This window comes from Accipiter gentilis, chromosome 17, assembly GCF_929443795.1.
Source record: "Accipiter gentilis chromosome 17, bAccGen1.1, whole genome shotgun sequence".
Taxonomy (NCBI): domain Eukaryota; kingdom Metazoa; phylum Chordata; class Aves; order Accipitriformes; family Accipitridae; genus Astur; species Astur gentilis.
This window is the reverse complement of record NC_064896.1, coordinates 12,641,911-12,666,053: the sequence shown is the minus strand read 5'-3', so window position 1 is coordinate 12,666,053 and position 24,143 is coordinate 12,641,911. Positions and strand designations below refer to the sequence as shown.

The 24,143-nt window shown below is 46.5% G+C and overlaps 1 protein-coding gene across 1 annotated transcript; it reads left to right on the top strand.

Moving 5' to 3' along the window:
• Positions 1-5,366: 5,366 nt before the first annotated feature.
• On the top strand, positions 5,367-22,519 carry TH (tyrosine hydroxylase). Its single transcript, XM_049820155.1, has 13 exons — positions 5,367-5,456; positions 9,701-9,904; positions 13,130-13,304; positions 14,126-14,214; positions 14,431-14,498; positions 16,233-16,283; positions 17,139-17,284; positions 17,699-17,834; positions 17,969-18,038; positions 18,349-18,405; positions 19,009-19,104; positions 19,275-19,408; positions 22,339-22,519. Exons 1-13 carry the CDS (start codon positions 5,367-5,369, stop codon positions 22,496-22,498), a joined length of 1,476 nt encoding a protein of 491 aa, XP_049676112.1. The 3' UTR covers positions 22,499-22,519.
• The last annotated feature ends 1,624 nt before the right edge of the window (positions 22,520-24,143 follow it).

Here is a 24,143-nt window from a genome sequence, read left to right as displayed (position 1 = left end):
CCCCACATGGCCATCAGGTTTGCTTCGGATGTGATGGGAGACGGCAGCTCACCCTCACATCAGCGTACACTGTCCCTTCCTTTGGCTCCTGGCAGGCCACTCTCACAGCACAAACCCTGTCCATGAAGCTGCCTGGGCCACTGGAGAGACCCCCACCCTCACCAGGCTGGGCTGTAAGTGCCTTTGCCACTGATTTACCCTGGGACTTGTATCAAGGCCACAGGCTGTCGCGTGGAGATCCCTCCAACTCCCATGGTGAGGGACGGTAATTGGGCAGATGGGTTTTTCCTCTTGGTGCCCACACCTGAGGTGCTCAGGAATGGTAATTATTGCAAACAGTGCTTGAGGATATGCAAAATGACCACATGGATCCAGCCAAAGAAGAAAATATCTTGCTCTTCTCTCTGCAACACCAATCCTGCATCCAGTGGCAGGTGAAATGAGTCTCCCAAGGACCAGCAGCAGTCTGCACCTTAATGCCATTTCTGGATTCTTTTGGGTCTGCTTTACCCTTGAGGAAGGCACAGCCAGAGCCGCCCAGTTTATGGGCTTTTCTGTCTGGGGACTAGTGCAGTGAAGCGGTGTCCAACAGAGTTTGCTGTTTCTGCTTTATGTCAGATTAATCCCTTAAAACACACAGCTGGATACACATGGCACCCACACACATTCAAGGACGGTCATGTGGTTGGAGTGTGAGAAACAAAGCAGTGATGAAGACCCATTCATCTGTTGTATTTCTTTCATAAAGCTTCCCAAAGGCTCCTCTTCCTCATTAGCAAATCTGGTAGTTAGTCAAACATGACAAAAGCTGAGACAAGCCTGGCGTGGTTTAACCACACAGGCTCACATCCCCCAGAAGTCATGCCTGATAGCAGCAGGACTTAAACATGGACCCAAACAGGTGGTTTATAGAGATGTAGACACACAAAGTGATGGAAATGTCCAAGCTCCAAAAAGGTGGGACTTAGTCTGGGAAGGACACAGGTGGAAAAATGTGTTAAGGAGCTTTGCACTGCACTGGCTGTGAAAAAAGAATGCCTGTCCTCTTGCAGCTATGCTGATAACACTGCTCTGAAGGGCATCCACCCACTGCCCACTTTCCTGCCCAAAAGGAGAACCTGCTGCCGCGTGGTTTCTCCCAGCTCTTGTCCTCTGTCAGCTCTCCTCTCTGTCCTCTCCTCCAGGACAGGAGAACCAACCTGATTTTTCCACTCTTATCAGAGGGAGAACGTCCTGCCATCACTTGTGGCAATCTGGAAGTTTTGCCCTTGGTTGCATGGAAAGCAGGACTTCACTTTGGCTATGTGGAACCTCTGCGCTGGAGAGTGCTTCCATACAATGCAGGACGCTTATCACCAGACAGGGATGGGGGGTGACAGATTAGCAGGGCTTAAAGAAGAAAAGAGTTGTACAACTAATTTGTCATCCATGTAAAGAAGAGGGATTAAAAATCAAGGGGTTTGGGATGAGATAACTAAATAGAAGAACTGATGAGCTTAAATGAAGTACTGGATTTCACAAGGAGAGAAACAATGCGTAATAAGACAAAAGGAAAACAGGAAATATATACAAAGAAATACCATCTATTCATACAATAGTCTTGAAAACTTGTCTGATGTTATTGGCGCTTTTTAAAGCCACTGTTTATCAGAATATCCTTCATATGTGATCACTGAATATGTTACAGTCTGCAGGAAGGCTGAATAACTCGTTCTGTTCCCATATTTCTTAAAGTACTTTACGAATTTTCTCAATTCTTTACATGAACTGACATTTTAAGGCTATCCTTTCAGCAAATTGATTACAAATTTGAATAGCTGGAACTTGCTTTGATGGCTGATTTTAGCTTTATCAATCCTGGCAAATGCTGTTCTAAAGAGACCTTTAAACTAAGTCAGTTACCAAAAAAAAAAAGTCTAGCAAAATGATTTCTCTTTCTGATTTTAAGGTAAGAAAACAGTATGAAGGAAAAAAGATCAAATTTATTAAATAATTTGAATTTTGTCTTTGTCCTAAAATTGAACTGAAAACCTCAAATGAAAAATGCTGAAATTCCATATTCTACATGCTGTTTTAAAGGTAGTGCAATCCAGAAGAGCTCACCCAGAATTGAAAGTTTCTTCAATAAAAATATTCAAATGCAATTCTTGTAACTTTCCTCCTACCCAAGTTCCTTTTCGCTTCCCAAATGAAATCCCAGTGAATCTGGCACAATCTTGGCAAGGCCCTTCATTGACAATGCTCATATATTAACAGTGTATTACACTAGCAAAGTCACTGAATAGTTTTAAACATTTCTTGAGTACTCAGCCTAACTATGGCTTTCTGCTCTTAACACCGTTGCAGCTTCATCCTAGGTTATCTAACACCACCGTTGCATGAAATGGCCTCATGTGGCTGTGAAGCTGCATAAGACAACTTCTTCAGCAAAGCAAACAGGCAATGGCTGCAAGAGGCATCTTCTTTGCTTTCTTTATACGTCTACTTTATTGGCATTAATGAAGTTACAGAATCCCCAGTGAGGGCTCTTCATTGATGTATAACATGAAAGATACGTAAGTTTTATTTTTGTGGCCTCTTTTAGAGTTGGTTCTTCTTCCTGCCAGTCTTCATATATTATTTTCAGATGACCAATATGGTCTTAGTTTGCTTTTAACTCATATATTTCCATATGGGATCGACTTCCTACATAGTGGGAAGCACTAACAGCAGAGTGGATTCAGTCTTCCTAAGGCAAGACACTGGTGCAACCTAGGACAGACACCTGCTTGTTTGAAGGAACTGCCTCTGACAGTCTACTGACTTACTGCTTGTCTTTAATCCCTCCTATATCAAAAAGGCTACTGAAGATAAACTTACACCACCACCCCCCCCCCCCCCCCCTCCCAAATCCAATAATTTTTTTTCCCTTGGTTTCCAAAAAGGACCAGATCTCTTGCTGGGTGAAAATCAAGATGAATTCCTGTGATTGACTTCTGTGGGATTGTCTGGGGTGGGCATCCCTCTTCACACTCTGTGGCTGTGATTGAGGTAAGACAGAAATGTTCCGGCATGGAAATGAGCATCATGCTGATTGAAAGTCCTGTCTATGAGATCCCTGAGAAAAATCTTGCTTCACAAAAGTCGGGACAGATCATGAGACAACATGGGTGGCAATCTGCATGAGATGCTAAACTTTTTAAGTTTCATGGAAAGATTAACTTCAGCAGGAGCTGGGCTATGTTTTAAATGAATGCTGTCCTATAGTCATCCCCCAAACCCTTCATTCCCTTAGCCAGCAGGCAATCAATTCCTGAGCAGGTCAGTGAGCCTGGCCATCGAAGAGAGCTGTCACTCCTGAGGTGACAGCAGTCACTCAGTGGTAGCCCGAAGCAATGCCGAAGGTCATCTGTTCTGTCCACCTGCTGGAAAAAATGGGCTTAAAAGGGTTGTGAAAAGGTGCAGCCTGCAGCGACTGCAGCTGGGACGCCTGGCTAAGGCGGCAGCATGGGAGTGAGCGCCGGTATCTTGGAGTCGTGTTCCTCGTAGCCCAGCTTGTTCTGGCTACCATGGCCCACCTCAGCCAGTGGCACAAAAAAAATCAACCGTAGGATTGTGCTACTTCGTGTCTTCCAGTAAGGGGGTCCCCAAGGCCACCCCGGGAGCTAGGAGGTGACTGAGCCTGCAGCACTGCTCCTCACCTGGCTGCTGGGCAGCAGGCATGACTTGGGACCTGCCTGCAAAATGTTTTTCGAGATGATCCTGCAACACCAGGCAGCATTACCCTCCATCAGTTTGGTGGGTTTTTAGCTTGTGTTTCAAGCATCCAGGGTTTTGCAGAGGGAAAATAGAAGGTTTAGGAGACTCAGAGGGGATTAGAGATGAAATTAAAGCAGAAGCAAGGACTGGTCTCAGTGTGCGAGATAGTACCACACAGGAGGACACAGAGACTGGGGAGAGAGGAGCCCTGATGGCTGCTTAACTCCTTCCTCTGGTTTCCACTGTACTGAACAGCATGGTGTCCTCAGCACCCACAATAAGAGAAGCTGCTCCACCTGACTTAAAAATGAATTTTGGCTCACTGTTGGCCAAATATTTTGCTGCTGCCAACTGCTTACTTCAGCTTTAACTTCTACCAACCGCTAGCCAGTGGGGGCTTCCCAAGCTGCGTTGGTGGGACTGGCAATGTTGATCATGCTCTCTGCTCTCCGGTGTTTGCAGGAGATGGCAAACGTCAAGACCTTTGCAACCTTGAGGAGGTCAATGGGATGTCGATCCTCCAGGGCTTTTGGCACTGCAAAAATCATCAGCACATTGGCATGAACTCAGCTGTCCCACTATGGGAAGGATGAGCCACGAATGCTAACCAGATGTCTTCAGCAGATGTCTTCCAAAGCAATGCTGTGGTTGGCAAGGTGGCCAGCAGGGATTTGTGCCAGCCAGTGGCCTGTCCCCAGCCTGGCACTGGCTAACATGAAGCAGGACCATGCATTCCCTCAGCACTGGTTTGTGGTGGAAGAGATGCTACAAATCCCTCAGGAGAAAAAGGCCGCTTTTACTCACAGCAAAGCAAAGTCCAGGACGGGTCCTGAGCTGCCACCCACTGTCACAGCCCCAGCTGTCCTCAGGCATTTGGTCTCTTAGGAATTACTTCAAGAGGAGCAAAGCCCCAGGGAAGGCAGGATTAAGAGTGTTTTTCCAGGTTATTTTCTTTAAAGCCTTTTTTGTCTCTGAGGACTCAAGGGGCCTGATTCTACCATCCTGCTGTCAGCATTACATGGCCAAGCCAAGACATGAGGTGGTCAGAGAGCACTGAAATGCAGAGCGTTTGCAGGAGCCGGGTGTCGGGAGGTGCGTACGTGAGAACAGCATCCAGTCCCGCGGCTGCCTTAGGGGAATCAGTGTTATTTTCCTATTCCTTTACTGCCTCAATGACAAGGCAAACAAGGGGAAAAAAGGGCTAGAGAGGGCTGAATCTCTTTTATTTCATCCTTTCACAGACCAAAATCCTTTCATGCAGCTCCAAACCTGGGAAAGCAAATGTGTTGGACTGCAACACGGCATGAGAATGAACTCCATCAAGAAGAAGGGAAGGAAAAAACAGAGTAGCAATCTTTTGGGTACAGGCAAACAGGTGGGGGGAGTGTCTGGTCAGCGAAGGCAGGGTGTCTGCAATCTTTGTAGCGATTAGATTTAATGGGACAGAAACGTTTCTCTCCTTCACGTCCCCTCCTCCTCTCAGCCCGAGGGGGAGAGAGGAGGGAGGTGATGATGGGGAGGTGGCGGGGGGGAGAGAAGATTTGAAAGACTCTTTGACGTCAGCCCTGCCCTATAAAAAGCTGGCAAGGAGCTGGAAAGCGGAGAGCAGAGCTCGTGGAAGAGCAAAGATGCCAACCCCCAACATCTCCACCTCTGCAGCCAAAGGCTTCCGCAGGGCGGTGTCAGAGCTGGACTCCAAGCAAGCTGAGGCCATCATGGTAAGACAACCCTACTCCACTTCTTTCCCTCCCCCTCCAAAAACTGTAGCCTCTCCTGTAGCTATAGGCAGAGGCAGGCAGGGATAGATGGACCAACACTGCCTTTGTGGGAGTTCCCCCACATTGGCACCTCTGGGCTCCAGGCTGGCAAAGGGAAATTACCTGAACAGTTCTCTCTACGTACTGGTACATGTGAAATGCAAACATCTGGGGGGATGAAATCTTGGACTAATGCAACCCTCAACCCCCCAACCAAAAGCAAGGTAAATAACCCATAGACCTAAGTCAGGAATAACAAGGAATCCCCAGTGTGAAAGGCAATTCAAAAATCTAATGCCTTCCTGGTTTCAAGGCAATAAACTGCAGAGATTTTACCTGTTCCAGCATAATGAAAAAGTGAGGCTGTTATTTCAGACAACATATGAGGCACAGGCAATTTAATCAGTTTGTTCGCTTCTGCTGTGTCCGCAGTTCCACTCTCTCCCAGCACATTCTTCCCCCGCTTCTGTTCCCAGCCCTCCCTGACGTGGTCTCAGCCCTGGGTTTAGCCCAGGGAATGCTTCTGCACACACCAGATCTGTATGTGACAGCGAAAGGAGAGAAAAACTTCCTGCTGAGCTGTCAAGTGCCTTTAGAAAGCTAAGTCTGGCCAACCCATGGGACTGGCTGTAGGTACAGGGACATTTCACCTCCTAACCCAAATGCCAGGGCAGACAGGAGGAGCCCGGAGACTCCCAGCACGGGACAGTCCTGTGGGTCAGAGATGTGGCCGGGCTGTGAGTGACCCTGGAGGAGCCAGAGCAGCTGGTGGCAGCAAGTGCACCAGGAGGGGACCCCCTCGGGGTGCTCGGCAGGAGGAAACCCGGGAATCGAGCCAGGTTAGGGAGCAGATATGTTCGGCAGATGTCTGCAGGGTGACTCCAGCAGGTCGGTTAAAGAGCTTCCCAATTTCTTCCCCTATGCCCGCTGCTTTGTTCACCCACCCTCCTCTTAACCCTCTGTGATGCTCTGACTTTGTAAAATCAGCTGCTACATAGGCAGCAAAAGGTGTTTTGGAGGGTGGAGTGTGCTGGAAAGGAAGGGAAACATTTAGGAAACAAGGAGGTGAGCTTCCTTTCTCTAATAAATGGAAATCAGGGAAGGCTTCCCTCTTGCATAACCATTTTCATTCTGGCGAAATAATGAACACTTAAGTCATTCTTGAAAACCCGGTATTTTCCAGACTGCTCTTCAAATCAGTATTTGAGACGCTCGGTGTTGTCTGGAGGAGGGGAGAGTGTTTGGTTATTACAGACTCTGGGCTGCTGCTTCGTGTTTGATAGGAAATGGGCCACTGAACAAAGGGGCCTGAGGAATTTGTGTTCACCAAGTGTGATGGCAGGAGCGTGGCAACATGTTTGGGGTAAACGGCTCCTCCAGCCTGGGGTGGATGTAAAACCTCAGCCCGTCTTCGTATCCCTTCTTTGAATGGAAATTCTTAGAAAAATAAAAAAAAATTAAAACAGCCCTGTGAGGATCATTTCAGGAGCAGGCTCTATGAAAGGCTTTGCCCTTTGCTCTCACCTAGCACAGCAGATCTCCACAACCCCATCACTTATTTTACTGGCTTCTACCAGGCGAGAGGCATGACTCTGCATTTGTACGTGACACTGCGTGTTCCTGGCCCTCGTGATGACCTCACCCCACTGCAGGGGAAACTGTGCAAACTGTGGGGAAAAAAAGGACCTTTGCAATCCCAGAACTCACCTACACAGGCAGGTATTTTACATGTCAGCTAGGCAGCTGGTCAAACTCACACTGTGAAAAAATCTTTTGATACTTATTTAGTTTTTCTGCTCCTAATAGTTTCTACGAGACGCCCCAGGACTGTAGCTGGAGCAGGATTTGGTTACAGGGCACACAAGCAGAGCCAAGCAGCAGAGAGCAGTTGGAGGTAAACCAGCAGCAAGGAGCTCCCAGGCAAGCAGGAGTTGGACGTTACTGTCCCCATGCTACAGAGAGGGAAACTGTCTTTACAATCCTTCCTGCTTGTTGCAAATAATGAGCCAGGAAAAAAAAAGCCAAAGTACTTTAACTCAGAACACAGTATTTTTAGTGTCACTACTCAGGCTGGGCACTCTGAGTGGCAGCAAATTCAAAGAAGGAAAAATGTACTAACCCTTTGTAAGAGGTACAAACTAACCCTTCATAAGAGGTGAATGACAAACTCAGGCCCCGGTTAGGCAAATAAATGCTTTGCAAAATCAAATTGGAATTCTCACACTGTAGCTAGATATGCACTCAGGGAGCTAGTCTGCAAGTCAATTCAGAAATACCAGGTAACTGTGCCTTCCGAAGAAAGGAAAGCATTTATCATGAGGGATCAGTTTGGTTAGTTTATATGCCAGATTCCTAATTTCCAGCAAAAGGAGGTAATAGGCTAATGAGCGTACATGTGAGTGGCAGAGGAGAGGAGGATGAGATGGGGAGCATGCAGCCAGGCAGCCCTACCCAGCAGAAGAGGCAGCAGACAGGCAGACCCCTCCCAGCCCTCTTGTCACAAGCAAGATTCAGACTTTTTTTTTTTTTTTTTTTTTTTTTTAATTTACCCACCCACATGCCAGCATGGAGCTAAGCAACTTCAGGGACCCCTCAAGAGGGACTGAAACCCCCACTCCTGCCTGCCAGGGGCCACCCAGTCCCAGCACATGAGTCTGACTGGTCGAGGCTGCCTCTCCCAGTGCAGCTTTGCAGTAACACAAGTCTTCTCGCTATTTAAACTCCTCCCAGTTGGACTTTAACCTGATTTACAGCTTAAACATGGGGTCTAATTTCCCCACCCCAGACGTAAAGTCCTGCTGCACCTCTGCACCTCGAGGCACAGTGTGATAAAACATCCTTAGCTAATGCACTGCCCAGCTTGGGGCAGCTGCAGAGCCCAGTTATGGTGGCTAGCACAAGGCTGTTCACCCTGCTTATTGCAAGCACTTTAAAGTAAACACCAGCTTAGCTTTAAACAGTAGTGATATAAAACACACTGAAAGCTGAGCTGTATTTTTCAGGCTGTATTTAAAATGTCAGCTTTACACTGCTAAAGCATCCAAGAGGATTTTCACAGGAAACATTAGTTACTGATGGGGGGCTTTGAAAATCAGAGAGGAAGTAAGCTTAGTAGTTCAGCAGGCTGCCTTTTTAAAAGGAAAACATCCTCCAAATTTTCATAAGGCAGGGAAGATGCTGCCTGGTTAGCATCTATATCTTTTTCCATATATTTTCAATGTAATCAGAGGGAAAACTGCAGCCAGTCCTGCTCTCTGCGCAGGTGCTGGAAGGCTTTATATGGTGCTCCTTCTTCAGTGCTGCCCCAGGTTTCTTTTAGCAAGTTCTGAGGGTTTGTCATCTGGTTTGGGTATTGAACACAGAAAATTGGAACCAGCTGAGCTGCCTCTAAAGGGAAAACTGGTTGTAAAAAGACCAAGAACAAATAAGTTTGTATATGAGCTATTTGTGTAACAAAAGAAACAGCAGTGATTGAAATAGTTTGTAGCTCACTATAAATATAAAAAGTGACCTAACATGACCCCAGGCAGAGAGTTGCAGCATTTTAGGTGTAATTCCAAGTAACAGAAGTCTGTAGGAGTTTGTTGGGACAAACCAAATCTATAGATCAGTGGAAGGAATTTAATTTCTGGAGTATATGGATGTGGTTCCAATTACATTTCGATGGGCAAGCATCCACTCAGTGTCAGAAGAAAATGTCATGTTGGATCCTGGGGACAATTTAGCTAAGCTGCCCTGGTAATACACCTGCAAACAGTTCGTGTTTCCTGGCCAGGTCGCAGCTGTGTGCTTCAGCTGTCCCTCACAGTGTGTCTTTTCTCAGATGACTTCATGTTTATCTAATGCCACTCCACTTGGGTTCATCAGACACCTGAAAACTGCGTAAGATTGTTTCTGGTTTTTATTTTTTGAAGGATATTGAAAACTGTTGCTAGGAAAGGTGAGGGGAGAAGCCCACTCTCCAGTCGTGCTACAAGGATATTTTACACAGATTTTTCCTAAAGCTCCACATTTCCGAAAGTTCAATTCTAAAGCCTCAGTCCTCATCACCAGAGCTTCCTCTACAAAGCCAGGCAAGTCAGTCCAACCTTCCCCTTCTTCCTCTGCTGAGACACATTGGTCACACCTCATCCAGCTACCGGGGATGCCTCTGATCTCCCCTACAGTTCTATCAGAAGTGTTACTTATTTCTGTTCTGCCTTCAGTCTCCACGGTTCATTGGTAGACGTCAAAGCCTCATTGAAGATGCCAGGAAGGAAAGAGAGGCTGCAGCTGCAGCCACTGATGCTGCAGAGTCTACAGAGACCATTGTCTTTGAGGAGAAGGATGGGAGAGCCATGCTGAACCTCTTCTTCATGCTCAAGGGAGCCAAGACTTCACCACTGTCCCGTGCCCTTAAGGTATTTGAGGTGAGTACCTAACCTGTTGTATGGGAAACAGGGAACACACTACAGGTTTCACGGCTCTTCTGTGAGAAATATCACTTCAGTCTACTAAAGAAGACTCAGACTAGGTCTGCCTACTGCAAATTATCAGTTAATTGTCTGATGTCCCCACAGTCATGCTTTGCTCATGCCCCAGCTTGCCCTCACTTTCCATCAGTAAGAATGAACCATATCTCTGTCTGGTAGTGCTGTTAAGCTCTGGGCTTAGCTTTGCTTAATTACTGGATCCAACCACACAGTTTCACACCTACAATCCACACTCTTGTGGCTTGTAGTGTACTCTGACAGCCCCCTCCACTGCTCAGAACTTCAACTTCATGTGCAGGGTTCTGATCCCACATTCAAAGCAAGCTGTGTGTCCTGCATGGCTACAGACCAAACCCACCTTAGTTGGGGGTCAAAGATTTGGCAGTCTCTGAATGGCATTGCCACATTGGTCCTTGGCCAAAGAGTTACAGGAACAACTTCACCCTGGGCGTAAAACTAGTATTGGCATATTGATTTCAAAATTACCTCCCTACTTCAGGGATTAATTTGATTCAAATCTTAAAGGTTCTATTGGTCCCCCCACTGAGATGTGCCCTGTGTATTTCTTTAATACCAACGAAAACTGGTAACTAATTGAGCTTTTTCCCCCAGCCAGCACTATAATGTTGCATTATCTACAATCTCGGTACCATGAATGGAAAGACTGAGATAAGCGCTGCCTATTTAAACAGTAATCAAAACACAACAACTTGCATTTATGTAGTACATTTTCATCCAGAAGGATTCAAAAGTGTTTTGCAAACTGAGGTTCTGAGATATGTTTTATCTACAGCAGTGTAATTTCATTGATTTCAGCAGTAAGAGGAGAGGACAATTTGTTCCTATTAACTAGTCACATGGGTAGTAAGGGGCCTCCAGAGGTCTCTAGGCCAACCTCCTGCTCAAAGCAGGTCCAATCACAGCAGGTTGCTCAGGGCTGTGCTTGTTGCATTTTGAATATCACCAAGGTAGAGATCCCACAGTCTCCTTGGACAACTTGAGCAGTGTTTAACTGCCTTCATGGTAAAAAGATTTTTCTCTTTCCCTTTTCTTTTTAATGTCCTTGCTTCCAGCTTTTGCCCATTGCCTCTTGCCATCCCACTGTATGCTTTTCAGATGAGTCTGGCTCTGTCTTCTTTACATCCTCCTACCAGGTACTAGCAGACAGTGAACTGATGTCCCCTACCCCTTCACTTAAGGCTGAACAAATCCAATTCCCTCAGTCTTTATTCATATAACATTTGTGCTCCAGCCCCCAAGCATCTTGACAGTCCTCCAGTATACCTGCTACAGCTCATCAATGTCTTTCTTCTATGGGACATGGTACTCCAGATGTGGTCTCCCTCATCTGGGATAGATAGAGATAGAGGAATCACTTCATTTGACCTGTTATCTACAGTCTTGTAGTCTGCTGCTACAATTCAGTATGTGGTTGGCCTTTCTTGTTACAAGGGCATACTGCTAGCTCATATGTTAATACACGTGATAATTATGTGACAACTTCTTCCCCATGAAATGCAACCACTTCTGGGGTAAAAACAGATCACCAGCAACACTATACAGCAAAACCACTACTTAACAGCTGTAAGCATACAAAAAGTGTGTTTGGGGGATAAGTATTTCCCTGCAATTGTTGGGCATTCTAACTATTCATTGCCCATGCAGTACTATCTCTGATCATCTTATGAAAAGTGTTTAAGATCTTCAGCAATTACAAAACAACTTGCATCTCCTCTAAAAGGACTGCTGCAAGAAAAGATGTTTTCTGGACAACATATGTTTCTTATCTCAAGACTGAATCTCTAAGACAAGCTTGTCAGACAAAAGCCTTGGTGTTTTCATGGTTGGGATCTCCTTCCTAGAACTGTACAGCTGCCAGCTAAGGCATGAAAAATCCATCAGTGTAACATTTCAAATGCAACAGACCGCTTAGCGAGTATGAAAAATAGAAGTATAGGCTTTTGTACTTGGTAGATTTCAAGTTACACTGCGTTTAAGGTCTATAATTTAAATAATTTTTAAAACATCAAGCAAGAGGCAGAGGCAGCTTATGTTCAAATATTATTTGTTTCTTCCTGGAGCAATTCACTTGCCACATCAAGAGCTTTCTTACTCAAAAAGCTCTTTGAGCTTGTCACTGAGAGCGCTTTAAATATAATAAAAAGACAAGCATGTCAAGCCACAACAGAGGAAGATTCATTTCCCAGATCCCTCCGGCAATGAAGGTTACAAGATATGAAAGCAGACGGGCATAATGACATTTGCCTCATCATGAACCAGGCTGCAGGGAAGCTGGTTTCGCTCTTCTGTATGTGTTACATGCAGCCAAAGCATAGGTAATGTAATCACGGCTGTCAGATTAATGCAAAGGTATTGATTGTTGAGGGGACAATGTAATAGTGAAGTTGGTAGGTACATTAAAAAACACGGTCCTAAATTTGATTTACCTGTGGCATCACATCTGTTCCTTCTCATCTTTCTGCCCCCGATTAACAAGAGAAATCGTGTCCTTTCCTCTACCAAAGACCTTGCAGGGAGTTTAGGAAGGTGGGGTCATTGCCCAGGGCCTTGAGCTTGTGCTGCCAGTTTTCACTGAGCTAAAGAAAATACCCACAAATCTACCAGGCCCTTTGGACGCCTGTGGGCTCCGTTCTGCCCCCTCCCTGTTCCTTGGGAGTCAGTTCCGATGGTGAGCCCCATGACTGCCGACCGGCCGGGCTGAGCCCCGCCGGTTCAGCACCATGGCCAGCGCCCGCCGCCCGCCGCGCCCGGGCAGGGCCGCCCCTCCGCGTCACCGCCAGCCCCTTCCCCCTCAAGCGGTAGAAAAGCACCTCTGCCTTAAGTGGGAGGTGGAAGGACAGGGAGGTCATAGGAGGTGGCACTGTGCCACATCGGCTTCCCCGATTTTGATACGATTTTCTTTGCCATGGTGGAAGTCTTCTGTTGATAGTTATTGAGCAGCCCCGCCAGTTGTCTGTCCAGGAGGAAAAGCTGTGGAATTAATAGATAAGTGTGTCTATCCCAGTGGGGAAAATAAAGGAAGAAGAAAAAGACAAGGGGGAGTCCCTCCCAAACGTATCCATATGGACACCTTTGTGAAGTACCAGCAGGTGTTTCAAGCGTTGTTTAATGGTTTTGTTCTCCTTTTCCATGTCCCCAAAGACATTTGAAGCTAAAATTCACCACCTGGAGACCAGGCTTAGCCGAAAGCCTCGTGAAGGGACCGCTGAACTGGAATACTTTGTGCGCTGTGAAGTCCACAGCTCTGACCTCAATACTTTCATTAGCTCCATCAAGAGGGTAGCAGAAGACGTGAGGACCACTAAGGAAGACAAATGTAAGGCACTTACAAACTGTTTCACTTTTGTGGAGAGGCTGAGCTGTAGAAACAGGGTGGAGACTTTGTAATTCCCCGGGAAGAGGAAGGGCTACTGTATGCCGAATCTGAGTAAAACAGAAGAGACTGACTCTGGGACGGCTGAATCCTGAAAGCCACTTCCCGCCTTGTCCATTTCTCAACAGACTCCAGAGTCCATAGCCCATTATTCTGGTGCCAGATTGAAAAAAAATAGAGATAGAAGATGAAATTTCATGCTTTGTTCATACCCTCTCCTACAGAGTTCTCCATCTCTATTCCAGTGTTTTATATTATAAATGTAAAGTAGTTTCCTACCTATGTGTCAGGAACTCTGTACAGATCCAGCACTAAATTACAAGACACCCCCTATGCCGTCCTGTTCTGAAGGCAAGGTGATTCTTATTGTAAAATCTCCCTAGAGCTCTGCAGTAATCTCTCTACAACCAGTTGGAACTCTGGATTTGTGAAGTCTAGATGTGTGTGAATATGAAGTCTAGAATCTTTAAGTAAAATCCAATTTTCATCTTCTTGTTTACTTTTGTCACAAAATACTCTCCTGAGAGATGGACAAGGAAGTCATGAGATGCAGATAATGGCGTTAGACCTGACTTTAGGACAAGAGCATTGAGAGTGTGGGACTACTGCCTGGAAGGCACAGCTGTGCCATGTGCTGTTTGTTGTGGGTGTGCATTTGGTACACTGGGTCAGATGTATCTTACTCAACCTCACAACCCCTTCTCAGCAGGATATGCTCCATCTTCACTTCCACAGACATCTTTTCTCTTTCTCTCTCCCCACAGTTCACTGGTTTCCCAGAAAAATCTGTGAACTGGACAAGTGCCACCATTTGGTCACCAAGTTTGACCCTGACTTGGATCTGGATCACCCGGTGAGTTAGTCTGTGTGGGCACAGCCTCACATTGGAGTCCTGAGCCTTCCCTCAGAAGCAGGGAGCTGGAGAACACCCATTAGTGGAGCTGATCAGGGAACTGCAGTGCAATCACCACCATGAGAGAAATTTCTCCAGCCAGTGATGAACTTTGTTGGGTGAGAAATTTTAGTAACCGATTAAAAATCCTGTCTCTGTTCCTATTTGTCATCACAGGGCTACTCTGACCAAGTATATCGCCAGAGAAGGAAATCGATAGCAGAAATTGCTTTTCACTATAAGCAGTAAGTCTCTTTCCTAACATCCATGCAGGGATAATGCCATGTCGATGCAACCTGTTGGGAAGTCCTTGTTCTACCTGCATAAGACTTCTTTTATGTTTTGTCTCCCCATTCAGCCTGGCCAGCTCTTTTTGTGTCCCTCTTCTCTCTACGTCTTCCAGTCTCAATTAAAAAATTACTGTGGTCATTAATTCATACATTGATAAAGCCAGAATAAACCTCCTGCATAACAAAAGCCACGTATAACTCCATCAGACCTCAAAGTTAATTCTGAAACGTAGCATCTCTTTTAGAATGACATCTAGTTTTGACTTCCAGTGTTTCAAGTACTGAAAAAGCTACTATGTGCTCAGAAAACTTGTTCCAATGGTTCATTATCCTGGGTGTGAAAAAAAGTGGGTTTTATTTCTAAACCAAATGTTGTAGCTTTAGCTTTCACCCAATGGATCATACAGGCCTTTCATTTGCTAGATTGAGTTCTGCTATCAGATACATTTTTTTTGCTATGAGGAAATTTATAGACTAAATGGTTCACCTCCTCTCTCTGATAAATTAAATAGACGCCAGTAATGGTCTTATCATTGTCTTATATAGATTTAAGACTATCTCTTGTACTCCTGCTTAATACTCCTGTTCTGATATATGCAGTGATAGGACTCAGCCTCTTCACTACAACATCCAACAGAGCTCTAATATTCAGCTGGGTTTGTAAATTATTCCCTAGACCCTATTCAGTAACATTGCCTTCCACCGTAGCATCTCTTTCTCTGAGCAAGACTTTAAATGCTGATTTCTGTAGCAAGGTGTGCTGAAAGCAGGCTATGGAAATTATATGGGTCACCTTCTTGAACTACCCCTGCAACTGGTGTAATCCTGGCATGGCTTTCTGCTCTGTTAGCTTTCATGTTCTTTGCAGATTTGAAGCCCTGAATATAGACATAAATGTTTTTATCTGGTACTAATACTAAATGTACAGAAAGTCACTGTGCCAGCAAGAGAGTCCTGAGGGACACAGGAAGAAATACTGTCCTAGGTGATGCACCCATTTAAGATGTCTTTCCTCACATCTCATCTGCCGGTTAGCATTTATGAGCCACTGTGTAGCATCCCTTCAGGCTGTTAATGGAAGAGGAACTATGCTTTATTGCTGTAATATGTGAATACTTCATTTGTTCAAATACAGAACAGAAGGATGTAGGAAATACAGTTGCTAATTATGATGCAGAAAAGACAAAAGTGAGAGTCTTCTTTAGTTCCCACTTATATCAATATTAAGATTTTCTTTTTTTGCTGTCCTTAATCTTACTGACAATATAGTTTTCTGCATTTCAAATGCATTTAGTTTTCCTTATTTCCCAGCCACTGATTCATTCTTGGAGCCATCAGCCCCCTGAAGTTCAGGCACATGAAATTAATGTATTTTCACACAAAGTTTCAATTTTTTCCAGTGAAGACCATTTTTTTTCCTGGACAACATTATGCCTGCTAAGCTTTTGTGCATCCCTTGTTCATTTATAACCTCTGGCTAGACTAATGCTTTTCTCTGTGTCTATGTATTTGTTGCACTTGTACAAATGACCCAGTGCTAAGGCTTTGTCTTTCCTGTCACCCCCTTGTTTGGTTTAAAGAAGATTGATCAACATCATGCAGAGCTTCTCCAAAGTGCTTCCTTCTCAAAGGGAAGAGGAGTCTAGCTTGTGCTCTGCTGCTGTCAGTAACGGTGCTTTTGCCTTGCAGCGGGGACCCAATCCCTCATGTGGAGTACACGGCGGAGGAGATAGCTACCTGGTGAGCACTGATTTAATCTGTGGCCTTTATTGGCTTCACCACTAGAAGCTGGGAATCAAAACCTAAACAGTTAGGGCATGACTTCTTGAAGAACGTACCAGGAGTGCAAGCATCCTACTTAATGGCTTGTTATAAAAACCAGCAACTCATTGTGTGGTGTTTTATGGTAGGGAATGCATTTGGGAGAGCAAGCTACCTCCAAAACAGTGATGCTCTGTCTCATCTTCTCTTGGGGCTGCACCGAGAGCACTTTCAGCCCCCAGGAGTTTCCTCCAAAGGAGCCTCCCCAGAGAGCAAGGCAGATAATTTGGAATCCCACGTCTCTAAGGGGACCTAGTTTAGTAGCAGCCTCCAAAGGGCAGTTATCATAGCTGCAGAAAGAAGTATGAGGCCCGCAGTGAATATCTGCATAGTACCTCACTTGCCTCGCTTAGGAAAACACTTTGAACATGATTAATTCCAGGAGTGTTGCTGCAGGAGTGTCTCTGATAACAAGGCCAGGTCATACAAGCTGAGTACACAGGCTCCTAAACAACATCATCTCCTGGTTATATTGACTGTCTTCATAGTACAGGGAATATTTTAATTCCAGTTAATACCTTTTATACAATCTTCTGACCTTCAAGGTCAGAAATAGGTCTGTGCAGATGCAGCTGCTGACTTTGGAGGCTCATTTGAATGTGTGTCTGTATGTTTACATACCCCTACCAATGTGCACAGACATAGACTTAGTGGTAGAGAAAGGCAAAAGGACAAGAAACCTAGAGGCACGAGTCCTTGATAGTGCATAACCAGAGGACAAGAGAGGACTAGACACATCAAGCCACTGAACGTCTGCTACCTCTTGTCCTGAAGGAAGGAGGTATATAGCACCCTGAAGAGCCTGTACCCCACCCACGCCTGCAAGGAGTATCTTGAAGCTTTCAATCTACTGGAGAAATTCTGTGGCTACAATGAGAACAACATCCCTCAGCTGGAGGAGGTCTCCCGCTTCCTGAAAGGTGGGTGCAAGCCCGGGGGACCCAGGTCCAGGGTCTGCTGGGGCTCCAGCACGTGGTGGTAGCTACAGCTGGGAAACCCGAACTGGAAGGAGGAGTGTGTGAACTGAGATTTGGGAGGAGAGCTGGTAGAGGCTTTTGCATTGACCACAGAGGACAGGGGTAGACCCCAGGTGGTGGGAACTGCAGCAAAACACAGTGGGCTGCAACTGAAGGTCAAGCTCAGAGTCAAATGATCCCACTGAGCACCTAAAGAGCAGATTTTGCTCCCTAGCAGGAGCAAAGAGATTACGCTTGGCACAGCAGAAACCCTTTAGTTTCCAGCACCAATGTTTTTGCTGTCCATGCTGGGAATGCGGGACACCAGCACAGCCCATGGGCCGTGCACCCCTGCAGAGACAGTATGCGCTGTTTCAGAGAGGACCGGCTTCCAGCTCCGGCCGGTGGCTGGCTTGCTGTCGGCGCGGGACTTCCTCGCCAGCCTGGCCTTCCGTGTCTTCCAGTGCACGCAGTACATCCGCCACGCGTCCTCGCCCATGCACTCCCCCGAGCCGTGAGTATTGCCCAGCCCTGATGGCCTCCCCTACCCAGACATCTCACCTGGCCAGTAATTAACCTTTCTCCCTAACGGACAAACTTGGTCCACTGCTGACCATATTTTCCTCCTTTCCCCATGGGCGCTGGCAGGGATTGCTGTCACGAGCTGCTGGGGCATGTCCCAATGCTGGCTGACAAGACGTTTGCCCAGTTCTCTCAGGTAAGGTGTTTGTCTGCTTCCTTGCCCCAAACCGACCCTGCTCTTGCCACCTAAATTCTTATTCTAGGATTTATTTATATTAAACATGATATTCAGGAGCCCTAGTGATGGACCGAGAACACTAATACAGAGTAAAAATATCAGACTGCAGCAAAGCATTTTTAGTGCGAGCATGATGAAGCCCCAGCAGATGCATGGCAGTGCAGGGCAACAGTATCTGTTGTCTCAAGGCAATAAAACAGAGCAATGCACGCGTAAGGCCCTCAGACCAAATCTGTGCTGACATTCACCCTTTCCCTTCTCTTCCCAGGACATTGGGCTGGCGTCTCTGGGAGCAACTGATGAAGAAATTGAGAAACTCGCAACGGTAAGTTTTTCTCTGTGCTAGATGGGGGCCCCAACCCCTCCAGCAGCACTTCTGCAGTATCAAGGGGAGTGGTCCAGCCTAGTTTCCCCAGATTTGCAGGCTCAGAGCCCCTACCCGATCTGTTTCAGACCTGCTTTTTCATGATGACTGTGCAGAGCAGAGATCAGTTAAACAGCAGAGCTCACTTGCACATTAACCCAATTTTCTCAGGCACCATAGTATCATCAAGCATCGTATTTCTAACGACAGCACTGCTGGGACTCTTTGGGATGGGATTAAATGGCATCCACTTCCTTTGGCTCTCCCTTGGCAAGGTGACCCGTCCTGCTCCAAGGACACCGAACGGCAGCACCGTGCAGCAGCCAGACATGCAGAGGACCAGCTCAGGGACACAGTTTCCATCTGTCCTGGTGTGGCAGAAACTTAGTTTAGCACTTTGCTCTGGCTGTGATGGGTGCAGGGTAAGGAGAAGGGACAAAATGCCAGGCACCCGTTCATTTAAACAACCCCAGACATCAGTCATGATGCAAGGGCTCAGAAGTGACAGGGAGATGAAGATGAGGAGCTGTATCCCCTATGCATATTTTCTTTCTCCTTTCACAGCTTTACTGGTTTACGGTGGAGTTTGGGCTCTGCAGACAGAACGGGATAGTCAAAGCCTACGGAGCCGGGCTCCTGTCTTCCTACGGGGAGCTCATAGTAAGTCCCAGCATAACTTGCCTCTCTGCTCTAGACCCCTTACGGCAAAAAACCTTCTTCCTCTGCACAGCTCCAATGGCTTTACCCAATCTGTTCTCCACCTCTGTCTATCACATATGTGCTCTCTGATCCCTTAATTTCATGCCAACATTTTTCTGCTGTGTCCATAGCACTCCTTGTCAGATGAACCAGAGGTGCGAGACTTTGACCCTGATGCTGCTGCTGTTCAGCCCTACCAGGACCAGAACTACCAGCCCGTATATTTTGTGTCCGAGAGCTTCAGCGATGCCAAAAATAAACTAAGGTAGGACTGGGCAGTGAGACACTCAAACAGAAGGAAATGAAGCTATAATATATTGAAACAGGGTTTGACACCATGGCTGCTTTCAGCTCAAGGTCTCAGAAGTACTCTGGAAAGTGTTGTCAGGTCTTTCAAAGTAAAGAGATTCTCCAGTTCCTACGGGGTCCAGACTCATTCCCTTGGATTCACCCAAGAGTCCCCCCAAAATATGCTGGACTCAAGGGTGTGGGTGTGGAGGAGTGGTATGGAGTGGGAGGCACTCTTGGAGACAAGACTGAGGGAGCAAGAAAAGGGACAAATCTAGCTCGTCTGCCTAGTTCCCACAAGAAGGAGTTACAGACCATCTCAAGTTCCCAGGGGAGGCCAAGCAACATAACAGAGGGCTGGTGGTCCAGCAATTGGAGACCCAAAGCATCCACCAGGTCCCCCTTTGCTTCCTTGCTGCAGAAGGGCCAAGTGATACAGGTCAGGTACTGGCTGTCCTTCACGGGAGCATCTCACTAGCATGTGTCCTTCTGAAACACAGGCTTCTGTGTCATGTAAAAGTTTGCTCTGTGGCTGAAAGTTTTAGGAGAGAGGTGAAGAGCTGCTCAAAATGGTGGCATTCTCTGAATTTAGGATGCAGAAAGATGTTTGTCTTTCTGAGCAGCTGCTGGGCAACGTAGCCATTTAGCATTCAAACAGCAGCTCCCCCCCCAGGCATTGTTAGTAGCTCATACAAAAACAAAAAATATTTGCTTGACATGGATTGATTTATCCATGGAAAAAAAGGAACTTCTGCCTCCTAAGCTGGTTAACATGGGTTAGCAGATGCCAGACAGCATCCAGCCAGTGTAATTGGGTTTCCCCATCCCGTGGCACTTCAGACAGGATGGAGAGGGGCAGCTCTACCCATGGACATGTGTTCAGAAGAGGATTTGCTTAGTCATACCCAGAATTGCCCACAGGAGGAAAGCTCAGTCCTTTAACATTTGACTGACAGAGGTAAACTTTGCCTATACCATTTTACCTTAGGAAAGGGGTAGGCTGAGATGAAGTATTACACAATGACATGACTTTGCAGTTCCTGCTAGTGGGGTATTTCATATAAATAACGTAGCGAGGACTGCTATATTTCAACTTCTGCTTTTATTACCCTCACTTGCACCGTTCATACAACCTGGAGTCCAGCTGCTCAAAAGCAAGTAGCTGGGGAGCCTGTCCTCTCACACACACTAGGCTGCTTTAAAGAAACCCAAACAACCGTGGCCTAATGAGTCATTTCCTTGCATTTAAAAAGTAAAAATACACCATATACACAGCCAGGATGAGGCTAGAGGATTTTGACAGTGACAAGCACTGTAAATGATCCTCTTTAAAGAGCTCAGAGACCACAGAGATGTTAGTCTATGAGGTGAAAACATTAAAACATCTATATTTTTTGCATTACTGGCAGTTGCCACCATGAACACTGATTATCAGTGTTATCCCTCATGAAAAGCCTCTTTTCCTAGAAAGAAAACTTCCTACTAGTTTTCTAGGGTAGACAGAGCTCCGTCAGTGCCCTTCTAGGCATCCATGTGGTACTTTTATGCTTCAAAAAGGTGTCAACACACCCATGTTGGAAGGCAAGTTTCTAACCATTAGCAACTGTGCTACGAGTCATCACAGTGGCCAATAACGTTAATAAGTGAGACGAGCTGGACCTTGCCTGGTAATACTGAGATAAGCCGCATCTTTTAGGAACTGGACAACGTGAGTATGCAGAAAGCCCCTCCGTTTGCACTTCTTTTTGTTTCCCTGCAAGCCTGGCAGCCCCCTGCCAGCACCAGCCTGTGGCTTTGACCGTTTTGCCGCTTGGCCCTGTCTGGGGTTCGCCCCCCAGCCCCAGCAATTCAGGACTAGATTTCCCCACGGCATGTAGTACCAGCCAGAGGAGAATCTGTCCGGGAAAGGGATGCGTTTTCCCCGAGCCCTGCGCCAGAGCAGACCCACGGTAGCCACAAGAGGGTACCCTAAGCTAAGCAATTCAGGAGCGAAAGGGTGAAACCTCAGCAGAGGCGAGGAGCATGCCTGGTGCTAGTGCTGTTTGTCCCCTCATCTTCCCAGGCCTTTCCAGCATGAGACTGTAGCCATGGGTACCTAAATATAGATCCCCAGCTCCATATTTACACGGCTGCTAGAGAAAAAACCCCCGTACCCAGCCAAATGTACAAATTTTGGTGTTGGAAGTGAACAGGAGCAACTTTGGGGAAAACTTACCCTTGATTTGTTTTCACTTGACCATGTACTTCTCCATTAGAAAGGTAGCAAGAAGGTCTTGCTCTTGAGAGGTATCAGGTAAAGTCAGGCTCATTACTGAGATCTGCACTCCAGCTGGCTTTGGGTACAGTAGTGCAACTTTGCTCAAGCACATGGCTCTGATAATGCAATTCCCATCCTTTCAGCCACGCCTGAGCCACAGCCTGTCAAATCTGTCCTGAATAGAGCTTGCAGCTAGTTCGCCCCTCCCCAAGCAGAGATTAGTCAATAAATGAATGTCAGAAAGGATTTAGGAATATAATACTATAATTCCACGGGCTTTCCCTGCGATTAGCTTCTAAATCTCCTCGGCATTTTTGAAAAAGAAAAAAAGAAATTGAAGTAGAGGGTGCCTGATGATGGCCATGGAGGTGACCAGTTCAGTGTACCCTCCAGTTTGATGCAAGCCCGTGTGTTCAGCCCATGGACACCTGCAGTCAAACTCATGGTCTTCCTTGCTGAAGAGAAGGGATCTCAACTACAGCTATAGCCCTGTGGAGCTGTAAAGGTGGGAGACCAGAGCTTTTGTGCTAACCTAGAAACTCTGCCTAAAGGAGGCATTAACCTGTTGTGATCTGGGTAAATGGTGGTGGGTAGGAGGGAGACTCAGGACCCATTTCTTGTACCAAGCCCTCTGCACCTTTTCCTTGCAGGAGCTACGCGGCACACATCAAGCGGCCCTTCTCAGTGAAATACGAGCCCTACACTCACAGCATCGAGCTCTTGGACAGCCCTCAGACGATCTGCCACTCCCTGGAGAGTGTAAGGGATGAGCTTCACTCGCTGATTAACGCGCTCAATGTTATCAGTTAATATGAGAACTGGGCTCTTTCCTTCCCCTCTTCCCACACAGCCCCAAAACCACCTGCTCTGCTCTCGCCTGGTTCCCACCTATTAACTCCTACCTGTCTTCTTCAAACATTTGCATCGCTGCCTGTCACCATGCGACCCCAACAGCTTTCCACTTTTATATCTAGGGCCAGCTTGGAGGAGGGCAGAGGGATGGACCCAAGGCCTGCTGGCTTTTTGGGTAGCTTTTCTATTGACCACTGGAAGAGGCTTAATACACACCAGAAGCATGGCCAAGCTACAAAGCTGAAGTCAAGAGCTGTGTGCTAGGCTCCTGGGTGCAAGGAAGAGGAGAAAAACTTCTTTATTTAAAAAAACAGAGAGAGGAAATCTATTTTTTGCAGTTCGAGAGAATAAATTAATCTGCTTTTTTAGCCCCAGAGCAACTCCTATAGGAACTTCATGAGGGGCCCTAAGTCCCTACCATCTCCTGCCTCCTACAGCCTTATACATTTGGGAAATGAAGAGCTGCTCTAGAAACTTTTCTGCCTGAACCAGCCCTACGAGGTTTAAAATTTCAGCTCCCAGCCTCCCCATAGCTCCTCGCACAGGGTGATGCTTAAGCAGAAGACCCTGAGCTGCACCACCCCACCAGGCTGAAATAAACATTGTAGCTCCCCTGAACCTCCAAACTGACCTAAGCTAGGAGTTGCCTGTCTGGCATAGAGCAGCCCTGATCTACCTGCATCATTCCCAGCACAAGCACCACAGAGCAAGCCCTGGCCACCCCAGACCAGCGCGTGGGCATCCCCTTCAAATCCTCTTTTAAGAGCTTCCTACAGCAGGGAGTCCTCAAAAGCCCAGCTGCCATCCTTCACAGCAGATAGCAGTCACAGCTATTGATGTTCCTGTGGGCTAGTGGCCCTGGGCAGCCCTGGCAGCCTCTTGGTGTCCTGACTTTATTGCTTATGGCAGACTGAGTAGGGCCACTAGTGTCCCAAGTTTTCCAGTCCCTGGGAGGATTTCACATGCTTTCACTTTTCCAGTCTATTACACAGGTACAGCATTGTCTTGTTCTTAGATATCCCAATATCACTGTCACGTGATGTAGCTCAGGTGTGTGACTAATGCCATTGCTGGCCATTTCTGAGGAAGGTAGCACATGGTTAGGATGCTCAAACCCAGTTTCATCCAGCTTTCACTGTAGAAATTAATGGCTTGATGTGATCCAAAGGTCTCAGTTTTCCTCCCCCTGCTTTTGCCCTTCTTATCTTCTTGCAGGCTGTCTCATAACTTAGCGGTTTGCTCAGAAGTTTGGCCCAAGGTTATGCAGCTGTGCAGTATCAGAGCTGGGCTTGGGATGCGTGGAGGCAGCTAAACAGCTGTGGGGGACAGCGAAGGGGAGAATTACACATAGATGTTTGCATGATCAGTTATAACATTTCTGTATAGACTTTTACCACCCTTGTCCACTATATACTATTTTTATTATTTCCTCTTTAAAGAAATGCAAGGCTTAGCTGTTAAGTTTTGGCTATTAGGTGTAAGTATCCTCCAATATTTATATATACCATCGCTCTCCAATGTTATGTGGCTCAGTCATAATAGTTTACAATCCATTACAATTTATCCCATTTCAGACCTTCACATACATATGCTTAACCCCCAG